General features: G+C 39.8%; 1 protein-coding gene across 1 annotated transcript in view; it reads left to right on the top strand.

Moving 5' to 3' along the window:
* Positions 1-18,471, top strand: part of LOC145986879 (uncharacterized) — a 106,505-nt gene that overhangs the window by 37,118 nt on the left and 50,916 nt on the right. Inside the window, exons 3-4 of the mRNA XM_083121348.1 lie at positions 11,470-11,616; positions 17,216-17,369. Coding sequence (XP_082977474.1) covers positions 11,470-11,616; positions 17,216-17,369 — 301 coding nt within the window. The remainder of the gene's footprint in view (positions 1-11,469; positions 11,617-17,215; positions 17,370-18,471) is intronic.

The raw sequence follows: 18,471 nt of genomic DNA on the forward strand, positions 1-18,471 counted from the left end.
TTCCAGTTTCATGAACGGCCTGATCTCCCCTCTTATAAATTTCTGGCAATAACCATCGTTATGACTACGGAAATGAATATATTATTGGCTCCGTAGCGTACCATGCTAAACACTCCTCCACGAAAGCCGCTTCTAGACAAATTTCTCTGGTCTTACAACACAGAACTAAGTCCTTAAAACTTTTATAATCTGTTATTTCCATGCAATCCCACTGAGATTCCTCAGAACTTGAAATAAGTAGTATATTTTATTACCTAATTAGACACACAGAGATAATTCGTGTTATAATAATGAATGCTTATCTTTAATAACTATAGACGCAAATACGTCACGTCCCGTATGGCGAAACGAGTGATAGGCATGTGAAATAAGTGAAATTCTGAATGTTATTAAATGCATATTTTTATGATGTTAAACCCTTTATTTTGATTGCTTCCTGCTTAGAAATCGTAGACAGGAAAATACACATTGGGTCTTTAAAATATTTATTTCCTAATTAATGATCAGTTTGTCAATATCCTGTTCAATGTTATGCAAAGCATCAAGTTACATTCTTCTCCTGCGCCTGCGAAATCCGGTTCAGTCAGGTGAAACAGGGCTCTTGGAGGGAGTTAGGGGGCACAGGCCATCCTCGTATTTTCCCAATTTTACGTTGTTTTTCTGCCTATTTAGGCTAATTGTTAATGAGCATGAATTATCATTAGATAATCTAATGAGGGGAAATGAAAAGAAACGCCTATAACCCAACCTGATAGGTGGCGAATAAGAGTGGTACGGAGACAACATTTTAAAATATTGAGACGAGAAAGACATGAGACCTCTCAAGACTAACATCTCGTTCGAGATTTCAATACTATTTGTTTGAATTTTTGTTTTAAATACACTTTATGTCCAAATAGGCTAATCGGGACAGGACCTGCAATTTAAAATTGGATCTGAAGCACTCTTAATGTGCGTCTCGGGTAACAAACTCTTGATTACAAGGCGAAGACGTTACCACTACACTATCGAGGAGGCTCCAATACCATTTCGCATATACCAAAATTCCTCTATTAGGTATCTTATTTAGGCATACCAGTAGACTATTTATAGATAGGATAAATATGATAACTGAGTATGAGCAGCATGATTTAATACATTCAGGATAAAATTCCTATTTTTTTAGGAGTTCGTTGCGTTGAAAGGAGGCAACAGAAAAATGTTATAATCAAAGTTGATTGTAATAGTATTATGAACTTTGTGCGCTGTACAGAGACTCTATACGAGAACGAGACCGGTATTTACAACTCGAGACAGACCTCGTCATTCACGAGACGAGACTTTGCAACCTCTTTTCGTTTCGATACCACCCTTAATAGTGAGTAGACACCATGAAAAATGTCGTGACATCACTTAATAGTATAATTTATTTTGTTAACCTGGAAATTACCGTCCCTTACGCCGAATCGTTTAAGATAGCTCGCTAGATCGGAAGGCCCAACGTTTGAATCCTAGGTTAAGGATGTCGTGTTAGTTTGTTTGCTCGTCATCATCAATTTCATCATCAGTCATCGTTTTTAAGTGAATTAAATTTTTTGGGTGCTTCGGAACATATGGTCATTTTTAAGCCTTAAATGCATACGGCAGAAAATCCCCTTGTCTAAAATGCTTACCTTAGATTAAAAAGAAAAGTGTGCAAAAAAGACTGTAAAGGGACCTGCACAGGACATACACGACACATTAAAAAGGCAGGGGCACACTAAAAAAATCCTCAGAGACAGTGGGAAAGGCCCACTCTTCTCAAAATGCTAAAAACATTAGTTAAAACACTGGAATCTTCATCCAACATAAATGATAAATCGCTGGAAAGGCATAACCTCCGTCTGAGGAAATTATAACTGGTACATTTCAATAAGAATATGCCGAACACTAAAACAACGTTACAGGCACGGCACAGCGGAGAGTCCGGTCCCTGCAGCAAATGAGCATGGGTGAGAAGGCTGTGTCCAATTCGAAGACAAGTTAAAATTATCACTTCTCGGCGGGAAGGACGGTACGAGGAATGCCGTACACTAATCCGCTTTTTGCCATTAATCTATAGAAGTATAATATAAATAAACTACGAATAGCCTGCCTTGAAGAGTGCATTAAAATAGACATTGAAAATTATCAGAAATGTTGTTACATGATGACATTTAATTACATTCCGTATTTGTTTGGACCCACTTTAAACTGTAGGTCCACTATGATTAGCCTGCCTGACCATAAAGTGTACTTTCACAATCTTAACGAGCTTTGTTAAACATTGTGTGCAGCCATTACCCACGTAGGGATAAGTACGTGACAGGGGTCAATGACTTTGAGAATTTCCGAAAACTAAAAAAGGTAAAAGAAAATAATTTTCCTGACAATTGTGTGAATTCTGTCATTGAAATACATTATAACTTCAGTAGCCGAAGGACGTACTTTATTTCAGAAGGCATCAGTCTGTAACGCGTAACTGTTAAGCTTACAAGTTCAATCTGCATTGCGCCATGTTTTTAGTCGTTTTCCCTCCTTCCTTTGACCTCGCGAAGAGCAGCTCGCTGTCACAGGTGACGCAACAGCCTCTCCCCCTGCAACTTCTTGCTCTTTCGACCATTTTGACGCTAAAATGAACATAACTGTTCCTTTTTCTGTGAAAAACGAGATGGAAATTCAATTTAAAAACAAAACATTCGTGGAAGATACTGTTTTCCGAGTTTCTATTTCGAGCTATGAATATAATGTGTAGCAAACTGCCTTCGCAGTTATTTCAAGCTGAAAATAACTGCAGGTCTTCCCCGATGGCATTGTCTTGTAATCATTGTGTGTGCGATTAGATACCGAGTGGAAGTACGTTGCACCGTCGTTGTGAACCCTCTTTGAACTGTAGATATACCTTGTCCCTTTTAACATGCCTGAGCATAGGTTGGGTACAAACTATGAAAATGTCTGCTTTCAGATGTTCATGCAGGCCTGTTTAACCCGTCGTATTCGTGGAAGAGCATTTAAGTATGGGACCATCTCTGTGGCCGAAACTCTATTCGCGATAATTGAGAAAAATAGATCGCACTTCATTCGACGAAGAGTAAGCAGAGGGTGAGGGAGGCAGAGGAAGAGGAGGGGATAGTGGGGGAGGGAAAACAGAGGGGGGAGGAGAATGAGGGAAACAGACATGAAGGAGAGAGAGAGAGATTATGCTGTAGTCGAAAAATTCGATACAACAATTCTTTTCTCGAGAAAATCTGTCTTCGACAATGAATTAAACTGTGAAAAATTTCGTATCTACCACCTTCTCACTTCAATTATTTCGATCTTAAATATCATATTTTTTTTTTACAATTTCTCAAATTTTGTCTGGATACCGGGATAGTTATCCGTTCTCGAACAATTATGACGCATTTACATTTTAACAAATAGACCAAATTTATCTCTTGATAGATGTAAAGGAAGGAAAGAAAGAAAAGTTTTAAAATAATCAACTCATTAATTGAAGCAACCAAGATATAACATCTTCTTTGAAGCCTACAATCTGTCCCAGGGGTTTGCGGAACAACGTCACATATACGATAGAGAAAGGGAGAAAGTGAGTGTGCGCCGCTGCAGCTCCGTGCAATCCCTTTCATCCTCGCACGTTCGTTGGTCGCCATCTCGAGACAGTTCTTGCGCAGAGGACTTGTTTCCGTTCCCTTGCTCCACACATTCCCAGGCAGTGTGTAGCTGGCCGAGCACTTCGTGAGGTTCATGCTCTCGCTACCGTATGTTCCGGGTTCGATTCACGACCTGGGCATGCGTGATCCTTTTGTACCTCTTTTAGTCACTTAACCAATGTATCATCCTCGCAATCCCTTGTAGTGTTAATGAAGCAGAAATTGACGTTAAATAAGAAAATATATATTAACCACATTTACTCAAAGAAGAAACCTGATTGGAAATCCTTCCTTCTCAGTTGAGCTATTATTGTTACCTCGAGTTCAAGGAGCGTGAACAAAGGAATTAGCAAGGCGTTAAGTTCTTGTTGGATGATATTTGAACTCCATTTGTTGCGTGTATTTTAGCCAACAGGACATTTTTACAATTCCGCTGACATTGGTTCTTTTGTTCCCGAACTTCTTTCGCGCTCAAGTTGTCCAATCGAGTTTTCTCTTCTCGGCCTGTTGTCGGATTTCAAGGGGGTTAGTCACAATGAAGGCGAGAAATTCCCGTTGAATGGAACACGTTTATTGCTCTGCCCAAGAAAAGATTAGATCTACAAAATATCATTGGAAACTGCATCATAAACCTGTGTACTTACTCGGGTACATTAATGTGATTGATGCTGCAAGTTCATTCTGGATTGTTCTTGAGAAAACACAAAGGCGAAAATTAATAACAAAGGAACTTTCACACTTTCTTATGTTCATTCGAGTTCTTGTATATTTATAATGCAAGACACACGTGTCTGGAGGAATGAAGAACTACGATATACAGGATGAGGCAAAAGAGAGTTTACATAGGTGATAGCCACCACGGTCACCAGATCTAACACTCCTGGAATTTTACTTGTAGGAACAGATCTGAAGTAAAATCTTGTTTACGAAACGTAAAGGCCGTCGTGTGCGCTAAGAAAATTAAAAGCCTGGAGCACCGCCATCTGCAAAATCACCACCCACCACACTGGCAGGGGTCTTACGGGACTGTAAGCGTCGAATTAATGCATGCAGTCAAGCAGGTGGTGTTCATATTGAACACATACTGTAGCTGAAACCATTACATATCAATCATGTATATGGTTTTAGGCACGTATTTGTTTTTCTATTTAACCTGACTTTTGCCTCGCTCTGTTAATTAATATAACACCCTATACATGTTTGAACGTAATGTGATTGGAAAATTTATGGAAACCAAGGACATGCCAAGTGTGTTGGTGGTAGAGGGGGGTTTAGTTTCCCCGAAATGCCCTCGAAATAATATTATAATACTAACAGATGAAATATCTAATGGTACCACTGTACATTGCAGCGTGCTGTGAAACCACATGAAGGGATGTGGAGATAGGACACAATCCGGCTCGTCTGTGGAGGTGATGTTATCAGCACCATGTTCTAACATCCTTTCTCCCCCAAGGTACCGATTTATTTCAGGCGGGGTGAACTCCAGAGCCACTGCATGCAAGCACATTGCGGCGAAAATTCCCGCATGAAATCACACACCCTGGCAACAGAACCCGGGTCTCCCGCATTGCTGTCGGACGTCCAACCGACTGTACCGCCGTGGCTCTAAGTTTCTAACACGTGGTTTATAGACAACTTGAATTATGCTAACTCCAGTGATGCTAACAATGATCAAAGTACAAGTTTCAATTTTAAGATATAGGCTTCTGAAAATGGGTTCAAATTTATGATCTAAATTTGGGGAAAGAGGGGGGGCGGTTAAGGATGGATAATTCAATAAATATTTTATCGGACAGGACATCATTTGAGCAGCTTTACGACATGCCCATGGCCCATGACCTACTGAAACAACAGCCTCTCAAAGCTATTTATTCAGTAGTTACAGCTTGCTCAAATTTGGGTCGAATTCATCATAATATTCGTATTTGTCGCGGCATTGGAAAAGTGCCCTTCACAGAAGCAGCCTTGGTCTCCCAACCAAACGACTTGTGATTCTGAAACATTGTAGTCTCCATGTGGAATACATATGCACAACCTGTAGAAGTTTAGTCAAAATTAAAGAGGGTCGAGCAGGGACCCCTAGGCCACTTTGCATGGAATGACCCACATGTAAATATGAGGAAGAGACAGTGATATTCCAATAAATCACATTTTCGGACACAGCCTCGAATTTGTCCCTATTTTCCCTTGGAAAATTGTCTGCACGCTCCTATGATTGCATAGACATAATTTGTAAAATTTATAAAAAATATAACGATCGTTTAGAGTAGCCGAAAGAAAAGAAACAGGAAATTATTCTCCAGCGTACTGGAAATTTCAAACACGAAATATGCAGTTATTCACTTTCAATTCAATATTTTTTTCTTTAATTATCATCGGATAATTATTGCTCACGCACTTTTCCAAGCGCAACCAATAACAGGACACTTAAGTAAATTTGGCATTGGCTGTTACTTCCTCCAAAAAAGCGCTGTTTTCCCTAACGAATCCCCCAATTAGAATTTTACAGTATCATCATGATTATTCGTTCAAGCTGTTAAAGCCTGTTATTAAAAAGACCATTCGTGCTAAGGTGTTTTTCCCCTCCCTTCTTAGGCGGAACTTTCTTCTTCTGTATGAAAATGCCGTTTGCAGTGTTTCCATCCATTTCTGAACAATATTCCCAGTGTGTCATCAGTTTCAAACATTCGGGAAGATTGTCGGGTGAATCTTAGCAGCTATGGTGTGGTATTATTTTTTATTTTTTTTAATATTTCTCCTATTGGAAGTCAATTGTCTTAAGGTGAATTATTTTTTAAATTGATGGTGACGATATGTCTTGAGAATTATTATTATGCATGCAATGCGCTAACCATCCATGATAAACTCAATTCTTAACTAGACCGTTGAACTACGAAGTTGTCAATATTAGGTACTATTGATTGATTGAATTGATTTATTTTACTTCGCTTTTCTGCCACTTTTTGCCAAGATGAGGATGATTAATGCTTTGGTGAAATTGATGAAGAGAAAATCACAAAGCACACTCATTCCCAGGCCGGGATTCGAACCCGGGACCTCTGTCGTCGTAATATTACTATTTTGATACTTGTTACAAGTATTTAACACTAATATTTTTCAGACGAATTAATTAATAACTTAGAGGGAGGGAACAAAGGCGCAAGTATCTGTTGCCCCCTTGGGGAGTAACCCTTTACTTACTAATCCAATATTAATTAACCTATACATGTACTTTTGTTAAAATCAAACTCGTCCAGTAATTTCCTAAATATTCAATTAGATTTGTAAGGAAACGTTCCGGCAACAAGATTAATAATTTCTTCCTTGCGCTATTTTAGGTTTTACCACACTGTAAATGCTCCCTCCTACCCCCGCCCCAAATAACCAAAAATACAAATACCAATGCATAGGAACATGTCCGTACAGTTAGCAACACTGGCTGTTGACCAATGGTTAGACTGTATGACGTAACTATGTTGCACGCCAACCGAAGCGGACTTCCGTTTACTGTTGGATGGGATATCTTTGGGTTGGGAGTCGCTGTAGTGTGTTGCCGTCTGAGAGACAGTGAAAGGAGCCGAACACATCCTTCAGAAGTGGAAAAAACCTAAGATTCCCGTTACGGGCAAGGAAGTTCTACAACCCGAACAGAGTCCAGTTTTTGATCTAGACGGACGCCTAAACGCAGCAGTCCCGACGCCGCACTGACTGTAGAATGAACAAATCAGTTCAGGCGTTGAAAAGGGCCGTGTAGAGTGCCACACACGTAAATTTGCCGTTGCGTAGAAACGTATTTTCGTTTCGTCTCCCTCTCTCTTAGCATCACGTGTTCTACCCTGCTCGAAAACCTTCGCTATTGTTGCCATATTGTCATTCCATTCCTGGACACACTCGCGCAAACTTCATTGAAAACAATTGAACAGCGCTCCAGCTCGCGGTTCCCACCGGTCAGCAGGGACGGCAATGTGGCAATATAGCACGGCGTAGTCGTTGCTTCTTTTATGCAGTGCATGTTCATTGGCTAGCTAGTAACTAGTGTTGCCAACTGTAATAATGAAGCACTATTTCTGTCACGGAAGGGGAAAGCAGGTAAAGTGGCGGTGAGTTTTGTTGGATTGGAAGCACCATATTTTTATTTTATACTAAGTATTTGACCGGTTTGACGTTGTGTGCGTGTATTGCGTGTGTTTATGTAAAAGTGTGTGTTTGCTGATGAACGTTAAATTCCATAATGCCTCCAGTTCTGTCGAAGTTGAAATCAAAAACCTTGCATAGCCAAGCTCGGGAAATTCTAAGCAACGTGCACGAGTTCATGAAGGAGGAAGCCAGTCATGGTGTTAGCATCCCAATAAAGCATTTTGGCAAGAGAGCAGCGAACAGCAGCAACAAATTGTTCATATTTCATAATTTTGGAATTATTCAAAATAAATAAATTATGTGGCTCCAACATCATTTCAACTCTGGCTCCGGCACGTGTTCTTGTAGAAATTGCATAGAGGAGGCTGTCATTTTTGCTGCTTAATGCGATACATATTGTTTTCTGTGTTAAAATTGCCATGCTTTGATGGGTGACCAAGTTCATAGCAGGGCCGGCGGAAGGGGAGGGCGAACCGTCCCATCGCCCAGAGCGGCAAAATTTGAAGAGAAGAAAAAAATAAGCCTATTGAAAACTGTGATCGAGCGAGATATTCTTTTGCGCTGAATAGTATTGAAATAGCATAAGAAGTCTCATTATTTATTTTATATTTTGATGTTTTAGTTAGGAATATATTGATTTTCAATTTTCCGTTGCTGCGTAATGACCGGGGGGGTCGAAATAGAGCGGCATCTGCCGCCACCTCCCAGAGAGGCAAAATGACTAGCGCCGGCCCTGGTTCATAACAAAAGAAAAAGCCGCGCAGCTTATCGTCTAGTGGCAGTATATGTACTTGTTATTGTTGTGGAAGCCGGCATCCTTTGTAAATGTACAACAAAGGCAACCGACTGTCGCCGATCTCAGAGAGGAAATAATAATACTGCTTCAGGAGGAGTGTTATGGTGCAATTGTAGCGGTTTAACACGTTGGCATGTTATTATCTGCCGTTGCAGTTCCATACCAGTGTATACGGGTTTTGGGAGTGAAAAGTTAGAACGCCACCAGTGCATTAATGCAATGAAAAATAATATATATATTTTTTTATTTTGTTTGAAATCACTCAAATAAGGAATCGTATGAAGAAGTCTTCTTTGCAGCATTTTTGGTAATTTTACTTATGTGTTAGTTCATATTTTGCGAATTTTTAGTCCATATGTATGTAGCTACATACATAGTCACTTGTTAGTACATATTAATCCTAGTCCTGGTATAATGCATGACGTTTAAAACTCAACGTTAGATAGACCTGAATTCTCTAATTTTATTGTTGTACGTAACAGCTGTGCATCGGCGCACCGCAGCGATTTTTCTATCTGCTCCATTAGCAACACTGCTTCTTTAGTTCTGTCGCGCATTGCACGGCAGAATTATCTGCGCTGGACTCTACTGCACCATGGGATGCACTCAAGGCGACGTCAGAACTGACGTCATTCAAGCGGCCGTGTAGACCAGCCAGTAGTGCCTGATGCCGTGACAAGAGTTGAAACGCAGCATTTGCGAAATACCCTTTCACGTTTGGAAGCTACAAGGAACCGAGGAAGGAAATTGATGCTTATGCAAATTAGGAAAGACGGAGACTGTTGGCACACTTTTTTGTTTTCCTGGCATATTTTCTTTAAGGCTCGATTGGACCTTTGGCAGCCGTTAGAGCGAATGTTTTCAAATTTTCTCCTTCATTCAAATATAACCCTTTGGTATTCCAAAATATGAAAAATTGCATACGCTTAGAATTCCTTCTAGAGCATTGACGTGAATTTTCGTGTAGTTTATTTCGCTGTTATCTAATTACTCTCAATAGTTTCGCGATTACGTAAGTCTATTAAACTATTGATAATATCTAGATAACAGGGAAAGCAAACTACACGAAAATTCACGTCAATGCTCTAGAAGGAATTCTAAGCGAAGGTAATTTTTCATATTTTGGAATATCAAAGGGTTCTTTTTGAATGAAGGAGACAATTTGAAAACATTCGCCCTGCCGGCTGCCAAAGGTCGAGTCAAGCCTTACACATGCCAGAAATGTGAATAGGGTAGTCTTTCCTACATCAAACATCAATAGCAATCAACTATTCTGTTACACTTGTCTAAGTTTATACCTATAGGTAGTTCATTCAAAACTGGCTCTATTAAAATAGAACTTCTCCGACTCCCTATTTCAGCCAAACACTCCCGCCCAAAATAACTGAGGCAATCCACTGATGTTTTCCAATTAAGCTTAAATATTATCATCTATGATTGAGTAACACGCGTCTCCCATTCGAGTATTCTTATTGCGAGATATTACATGAGAAGAAGATACTCAACATCCAAAGAATTCGGATCAATTTTTTACAGCACGTTCGATCACCATGAAACCATCCCAGAAATGTAGTGGCTTATGCTGCTGCCTTGCAATCAAGGAGTGCCGAGTTCTATTCTAAATGGAACCGCATTGCACACTGTTTCGGATTCCACTTCAAACTGTAGGTCCAGTCCTGAATTAGCCTATCGGGGCATAAAGTGAACTAAAACGTTTGCGTCTTTCACAGCGATCCAAAAATAAACAAGGGATGCACCTGTAACCAACAAGCCCGGATCTCCATCATGGATGTAACTATCAAAGACTCGGGGCCCATGACTATCCGCTTTGTTCTCTCGGGATCCATTTTCAATGTATAAGTTTTAGAATTTCTCAAACTGCACTCGAAAATGATTGGTATTAAAAAAGCTATCATTCCCCCGTCTCCCTTCCAAATCAACAAATCAACTTCTAGTTCTGGCTATGGTCACACCTGTCATTCTTATTCTTAAACATGTTCCTATTTTTACACTAAACTCAAATCAAAAAGCAATCACTCTAGTAATTATTCAAGAAACGCCATTAATTTTTGTTTACATTTATATTATAGTATCGTCAAAATCAGTGACATATTTAGATTTCATTTTAAAAGGAGTAAAGTTCTTTTCTGCCATTCTTCAAACGCCACGATTTCGTCTCAAGTGTATTATAGAATATTCATAATATTGGTTATTATTTCTTAAAATCAACAAAAGGCGAAAACCAGTACTGCATAAATACGGCACTACTAAAAACATTCATTAATATAATTTCGTACAATATAGTGCTGTTATACGTGTACGGAGAAAATTATCACACCAATAAAGACACTAAGTATACTTGCACACATATTAGGAATTCTGTGTGGTAGGGAGGGCACTACATTTTTAGTACGTAGTTATGTTTTTCCACTATTTTATTTTATTTACAAGTATATGTAATGTTTTTATATGTATTGATGTCTAAACTGTGCAGACGTCTTCATATTGGCATTATCATCGCGCAATTTTTTTCCTCTAGAAGGTGGTTCAATTTCCCTCGTAATCTTTACTGGTATCGTTTAGCTTTGTTCTTTAAATATGAGCTTTAGCCAAACCGAATATAATCGATATTGAACTCTAATTACAGTAGAGCCTCGATAATTGAAAAGAATTACAAAACCTTTGAGTAGGCTATAAGGAATGACCTAGGGAAATCGACAGAAGAGCAAAAGTACAGTACGTAAAAAATGAGATATACAGTATTGTTATGAATATTGTACTTACATTGCTCAGTGTGGAACATCGGATTATCAAGACTCTACTGTATTTATTGCGCGTGAGATGAATTACAAAATCAAATATGTCCCCTTCTATCCATTGCAGGTTGCAGCACAGACAGACTACACGACAGATGCCACGACAGACCCTTACTTGATACCAACGTTGGAATCAGCCACGGTGAATGCGGGGTTGATAGACTACAACGAGACGAGGGAAGCGCTCACACATGAAGGGAGCGAGCAAAATTCGGTAAGCTAATTCCTTCACCTTCTTCACTGTCTTCAATGCTGTGCAGTACTCCCATCAATCTGAAAGTCATTGTTTTGTCCTAAACTAAGCATAATTTCATTCTGTTGCACACAATATGAATATTTTTGCACTGATGAAAGGAGACAATATGACTGATATTATCTGAATATGTCCAGTATTCTATCTTGTACCACTATGTACATATTAGACACTTTAAAGCATGCATATAAAATCAGATTAAGATTAGTAACGAAAATAACTTCATTGATTCATCATCTGCTGATATCTTGGGACTGAACGTAGAACAGAGAGAAAGGAGAAGAGGAGGGAAGATAGAAAGAATGGGAGAAATTGTGAGAGAGATAAAGGAAAGGAGGATAAAAGAATTAGAGAAAGAGAAGAGAGAGGAAGGAAGGAAAGAAATAGAGGAGAGGGGAAGAGAAAGAAAGAAAGGAGAAATTTAGAGAGTGACAGACAGAATGAGCGGAAAGGAGAAGACGGAGGAGAAAATATATAAAAAGAGGGAAAGGGAGATAGTGACATACAAGTAGGTAGAGAAAGAGAGAGAGGGGGGTATAGACAGAGAGAAAGAGACGGTAAAGTTGTATTTACTTATTTCGTCAAAACATATGTAATGAAATGCAAAAGTTTGGAATTTTCATTTATGATAATTACAAAAAAAATCTAACCCTGTCTAGTATACGCACTTTCCACGGAGTGAGGCACATTTGCTGGGGTCTCTTCTCTTCACATTCTGTCATACGGTCGTATATGCGGGAAGCCTAATCTTACGAGTACTGTACGTATGTTTATAACGTGCTCCTGAGGCCGGCCTCGCGGTGTTACTCACTAGGACGAACAGAATGTCAGCAACACTGCATTTCCGCCAGGGTTGGAAATTTGTGGTGTACCAGCATTTTTTATAAACATTAGCTTGTGTTCGTGCAGAGAGATTTCTATTTCATTGTACATTCTCCATATTTTGTACGAAACTTAGGTTTTTCCTTCCTTTCATCGACAAGTGTAAGTGAAATTGAAAATTACGGAGTACTGTAGTTCTGACTTCGTTTTCTGGTCAGAGTGCTAATGGTTTTGTCGATTCACCCAACACCGCAGCGTAAACAGAAAGTCTAAAGAACTTATATTTCTAAAGTAAGTCTTCATACCAAATTATATAAATTAAAATGCTAGCTACGCCTTATATTTACAAAGTAGTTTTACTTTCACTGGAAATAGAATAATTTATTTTTTATCGTGAACGGGGATTCCCTCGCTTGTTTGTTCCCTCTCTGTGAAAACTTGCCTCCTGCTCAGGACGCTACAAGGCTGGGAGCGCGAGGTTAGTGGCGGTATAGTTTTGTTTGTGATTCGTGTCGTGTACAGCAATCAGATTTATGCAAGGAAGTGCTGGACTAAAATGCAAGAACAATTGAGTTCTTAATTGTGTGAAGATATAATCATAGGTAAGGTAGGACCCACTTTTGGTCTTTCATGTTTCCTTCTTATAAGAATAACTTCTAAATTGTTTTCAACTCTATTTTCCTTTGCAAGTAGCAGTGGCAAGTGACAGTAATTTTTTTAAAAAAATTAAAAGTTGTTGAAACCTTATTTAATGCGTTAACACTGTCGTCGAATAGATATTACAAGCAGACATTTTTTATGCAGCCGATACAAGCGAAGAGGTAGGCAGTTTTGTTTACCCTGAAGGGATAACAAGAGAAGAGGGTGGTCAATGAGAGTACAATGCAAGGGAAGTCTTTTTTTGTGTTTAGGACAAGGAGTGTTGTAGGGTTATCGCGGGGTCTGTTTCAGGTCTGGCGGAACAGGCCAGTGTTGTCACTTTGGATTGGCAGAAAAGAGCTAAATTGCTCCTAAAAATTGGGATTCTATTCTCTCAAGCAACTACATTTATTATAACCTGTTTATATGTTACATAGTAACCTTTCGTGTAGCCATCATAGGAGGGTCCCAAACAAGGATCCTATGTTCTATTATCACGTAAAGGTGGGTAGAACAAACTAGGATGCGAAGTATTCACACTGAATGAAATAGGTCACCTTTACGTATGTTTTTCTTGAAACCCCCGTAGTGGTCATCCTAACGAATCAGGGAAAAATGCGCCCGGGAAAAATGCGCTCTCGCAATAAAAGTGGGAAAATTGCGCCCTCCCAAGAGTAACCACATTAGAAAGTGGGAAAAATGCGCCCAACACACAATTAAGCGAGTGGCAGCTAAGAAGCGAGCAAGAGAAGGTGACGAATCTATGTCTAAGCTCTACCAGAAAGAAATGGGTCCCTTGTTTAATCAAGGATTCGACCTCGTGGCGGAAGTTCCTGTGTACTCCAGCTTCAAACGCAGCATGAACTGTGTGAGGAGGCAGGCACAAGGAGATCGTCGGGACCCGAATTCCAGACAGAACATCGTTTTATCTGAAGAAGACCTGAAAATGGGCGACAGTTCAAGTTTCCTTTTGGTAGATGAAGGAGACGAGCAGAGAATCCTAGTTTTTTGTAGCTCCAAAGGCAGGGAAATACTGCAGAATCACAATCAGTTCTTCATGGACGGGACTTTCAAATCGTGTAGCAAGCAGTTCGCCCAGCTCTATACAATCCACGCAGATCTTGGAAGTACAGATAACGAGACTAACATCGCTCCAGTAGTATTCGCCTTCCTGCCGAACAAAAAAAGATAAACTTACGACCTACTTTTTGGGAAAATGAAGGAATGTTTACCGGGTTGAAATCCAGAAAGAATCATGGTTGACTAAGAAGATGATTGCATTTCTTCCCTCATTTCAAACTTCCCGACTTGTACCGTCAAGGGATGCTACTTCCACTTTAATCAGTGTCTGTGGCGCAAAGTTCAAGACGTTGGATTGGTACCGGACTACAAGAATGACGAAGAAGTAAGGCTTCATGTCCGCATGTGCAGCGCTCTGGCAATGATCCCCCGGGAGGACGTTGAAGATGGGTGGCTCCTAATCCATAGTACGCCAGTTGATGTGTGGCACTGTGGAGATGCAAAGCACCGAACGAACAATGCTGTCGAAAGGTTGAACAATAAGCTGCAGGAGAAAGTTCGACTTCATCCCAAATTCTACACCCTTCTGAAGACGCTGAGCAGGAAGCGGAATACAGCGGATACAAATATGACAGGGCTAGCATCGGTTTGGAAGGAACGAAGAGGAAACGAACGTACATAAAACTGGATGAACAGATTAGCAAAATTTTACATACAAGTACTTACAAAACAAGCACACCCAAGGACCTTACCAAGTGCCTCAGAAGTCTGGCGTACATCCAAAAAATGGAGTAAAAGATCGTCAACGGAGGTCACAAGAAATGGAAATACAAATGTAAATAAAAACTTTAATCAAATAAAATAAAAATTACAACATATTAAATAAAAATTACAAAAGTAAAAAAAATATGACGAAGGACATCATCTCCAGCTTCTAAACACGCCAGAAAAGAGAATATTTTTACTGTACTTTTTTTAAAAAAAATTATCTTTCCTGACAGTCCCAAACCTGTGTTAAATGTGAGGGGAAGCTGCGTCAAGGTTGTTTTAATCAACCTATTATCATATTGGTGAAGGTCGTGTGTGCTGGGCGCATTTTTCCCACTTTTCACTGTGGTTACTCTTGGGAGGGCGCATTTTTCCCACTTTTATTGCAAGAGCGCAATTTTCCCGGGCGCATTTTTCCCGACACCATCCTAACACGTTACGAAGCCAGGTGACCTAATTGTGGCCATGTCAATGTTTCCTGATCCTCTTGATTTCATTCTCCATATATTCTCATCGTCACGATTAACATAGATCAGAACAACTGAGACGAAAATATCCAAAATTTAAATTATGTTTACTTGCACATACAGGTGTCAGAAATACATTTATCTAGAAAGCCAAGACTGGAATTAATTACAACCATTCCTTTAGTTAGACAACAGATAACAATGGTGTTTCCCTTGGTGCGAGGAAGTCTTGCTAAAAAAAAAATAAGTTGGCAGCAGTAGAACGTACCAAACTGACAGTGCGGAATTCTGTCGTCTGCTCACGGCACAAACGTCAGACTGACCCGAAAATTATGGGGTTCTTCTGGCCCTTTTCACCTCATTGCAAAATAAATAAATAAATTTAGAAAAAAGTGATGAAGAATTGACAACAGGGCTCGAGCACTATTCGTTGGATTTCTGCGATGTCTCATGATTGGTAGTTCTTTCTGGAGGTGCGTGCATAAATCAGGGGTTGAAAAAATACAAAAACAAACAAACAAAAAAACCGAAATTAACAAAAATCTAGATCAATGGCATCTGGTGGGCGGGAGGAGAACACCCAAGACATAATTATCGTACTGATGGCCGGTAACTAAACTTTTGAAAACGTCACGCCACTGGCAAGTAAAGAAGCGCCTGGAGAGACATTGAACCACTCTCCATGACATAGCCCCCTCCCTTTCTTTTTACAGATTTAACCAAGTAATGGATATTATCGCACTTTTGTGCCTACCCTGCTAGCAAATCTACGCTTCGCCGCTGCAAGGAAGGTATTTTTTTCCAGGTGGGGGGCAAACGAAGACAAATTTTCCCAAAAAATAGTGTTGTTCCCTAAAAAAAAAACATTGCTTAAATTTGAATTTATGGTGTTCAGGCAATAATTAACACATATTATTGTGGTTAAAATGAAATTATATGTGTGAAATACATATTTTTTGGTTGACTTTCATTTTCCGGGGGGGCCACGGCCCCCCCCTTGCCCCCCCTTCCGGACGCCCATGCCTGAGTATCAAACTTCACAAGTTTGCAACTTTTCTTGTTGCAAGGAAAGTACGTGTGTTGCAAGGAAAGTAGGAAATATTCGGTAAGTGTGGATAATACGGAGATTAAGAAATTCGGAGAGAGAGAGAGAGAGAGAGACAATGACAAACTGTTTTACAAGTTAGTAAGGCTGCTGTTTTCGAGTGTTTTATAAACTGTGCATTTTAACTTTTGGTTCAATGTTTTCCCACTATCAGTTTTACAAGAAAGAAATTAGGCAAGCTGTAGAAAAGGTCACTTGAAAACTAATAATTACACGAAGAGCGTTTGTGAACACACAGTGTCGACCGCAAACTAAGACACGTCCTTGAACAGCACTGTTGGCACTAAACAAGACATTGTTGTTGTAATTGGGCGTTGATTGTTGAATTGCATAAACCCCACCCTCGCAACAATCGCAAGTGTTGCAATCAGCTACTCACATGTGGCAATTCGACAAAATTTACTCTTTACGCGAACAGCGATGAAACTTTTGAGAGGGTAGGAAGCAGACGTTGTTGCAATCTCCATTGTTTCTGCTATCGCCTTATCTGATTGTTACGTGCATCTTCTTGTTTCCTTGCCTTATTTATCTTCCATGCTCGTCATGACGAGTGGATTTTCAGTGTGTGTGTGTTTGTGTGCTGCAGCCTGACCCTGTTTAGGGTTCGCTGGATTTAAGCCTAAGCAGTTCTGCCTGAAGCATTGTTTGCACTCGAACCTGGAACATGGTTCAGGGCGGGCGAACAGCCTGCCTTGCTCCCGTTGCAAATCCTTACCTGCTCGTGTTCTTTCTGATCCAGGTGGTGTTCATTTCTGAAAACTCCGGGTACATCCCTGTGACGCAAGTGAGATCCAGGCCTCTGAGGCACCCGGAAGATGTCCAGTGGCATCTTCCCAGCTCTGAAGGATGGGACCGAGAGTACAGGAGGAGGTTCAACGTCACGAGAGTGCAACGTAAGTGTCCTGTGGGTTTGCTTGGTTTATTTTGGTTGCGGTGGTAATATACAAGGAGGAGGAAATATCCCAGTGTGTAGTTTTCCTGTCATGCTAGTAGGCATTGACTTTGGATGGAGACGTGGAAAACCATAGTGTCATTTTACACCTCCCCCACAACATTTTGTATTTTTCTTTTCAAAAGTTGCTTTTCTATGCTTTTTGAAGTACCAGCGTACGCAGGCTCTTTTTTTTCCGGGTGGGGCTGAAATTGTAAATTAGGATCCTACATAGCTGCGTTTTAAAGGGGGCGGAAGACACAATAACCTTAATTTAAAAGTTTTTTTTTTTAAATATAAATGGTAATCTGAAGTAGATTAAGTGGAGTTTGCATTTACCGCTTTGTTTCTTTATTGCTGTCGTTGGAAAATTTTGTAGAAGCTGTTGCCAAATCAGCCCCCTCCTTCCCTTGTGTACGCTAGTGTCTTTAGGCTAATCTCTAGTGAAGATGGTTGATTTGGTTTATTTTACTTCTACTCTTTTCGCTAATCGCTACGATGAGGATGAGTGATGATGAAATTAATGAAGGGATTCTCATATAGAACACCCATATTCACGCCGGAACTTGATTCCGCAACCTTCTGTAACTAGATTACAAGTAAGCCATTGAACGAGGTAAGCCATAAAGGTGGCTTAAGTGAATATGTGTCCTTGATCTGAACAATAAGTCAAACCAAGAAGTACTTTTGGTAGAATATGCGTATTTTCAAGCCAATTGCAACGCTTTAAGAACATCTGAGACATTTGTATTTTTGAAATAAGCACACGAACCTTTTTTGAGTGATCTCTATATCACCGAAGCACTCTGGCATACTTACGAGTGTTGTAAACATGCGGAATCATATGTTCTGTATAATAATCTCGGTATTTGTTATCCATAAAGCCAGCCAGCGTTACCGAAGAACATGCAATATGTAAACCTTGGTTCAGATATATTATTAGTTACTACACAATGTACCTTCTGCAATGAGCTTGACGAGACATACATGTGATTGAGATGTAGCAATGTGACAATTCTAATCCACTAATACTTCATACATACGGTAGGATTTACAGTTATTAG

This window comes from Lepisma saccharinum, chromosome 1 (assembly GCF_977018435.1).
Source record: "Lepisma saccharinum chromosome 1, izLepSacc3.1, whole genome shotgun sequence".
NCBI classification, from domain to species: domain Eukaryota; kingdom Metazoa; phylum Arthropoda; class Insecta; order Zygentoma; family Lepismatidae; genus Lepisma; species Lepisma saccharinum.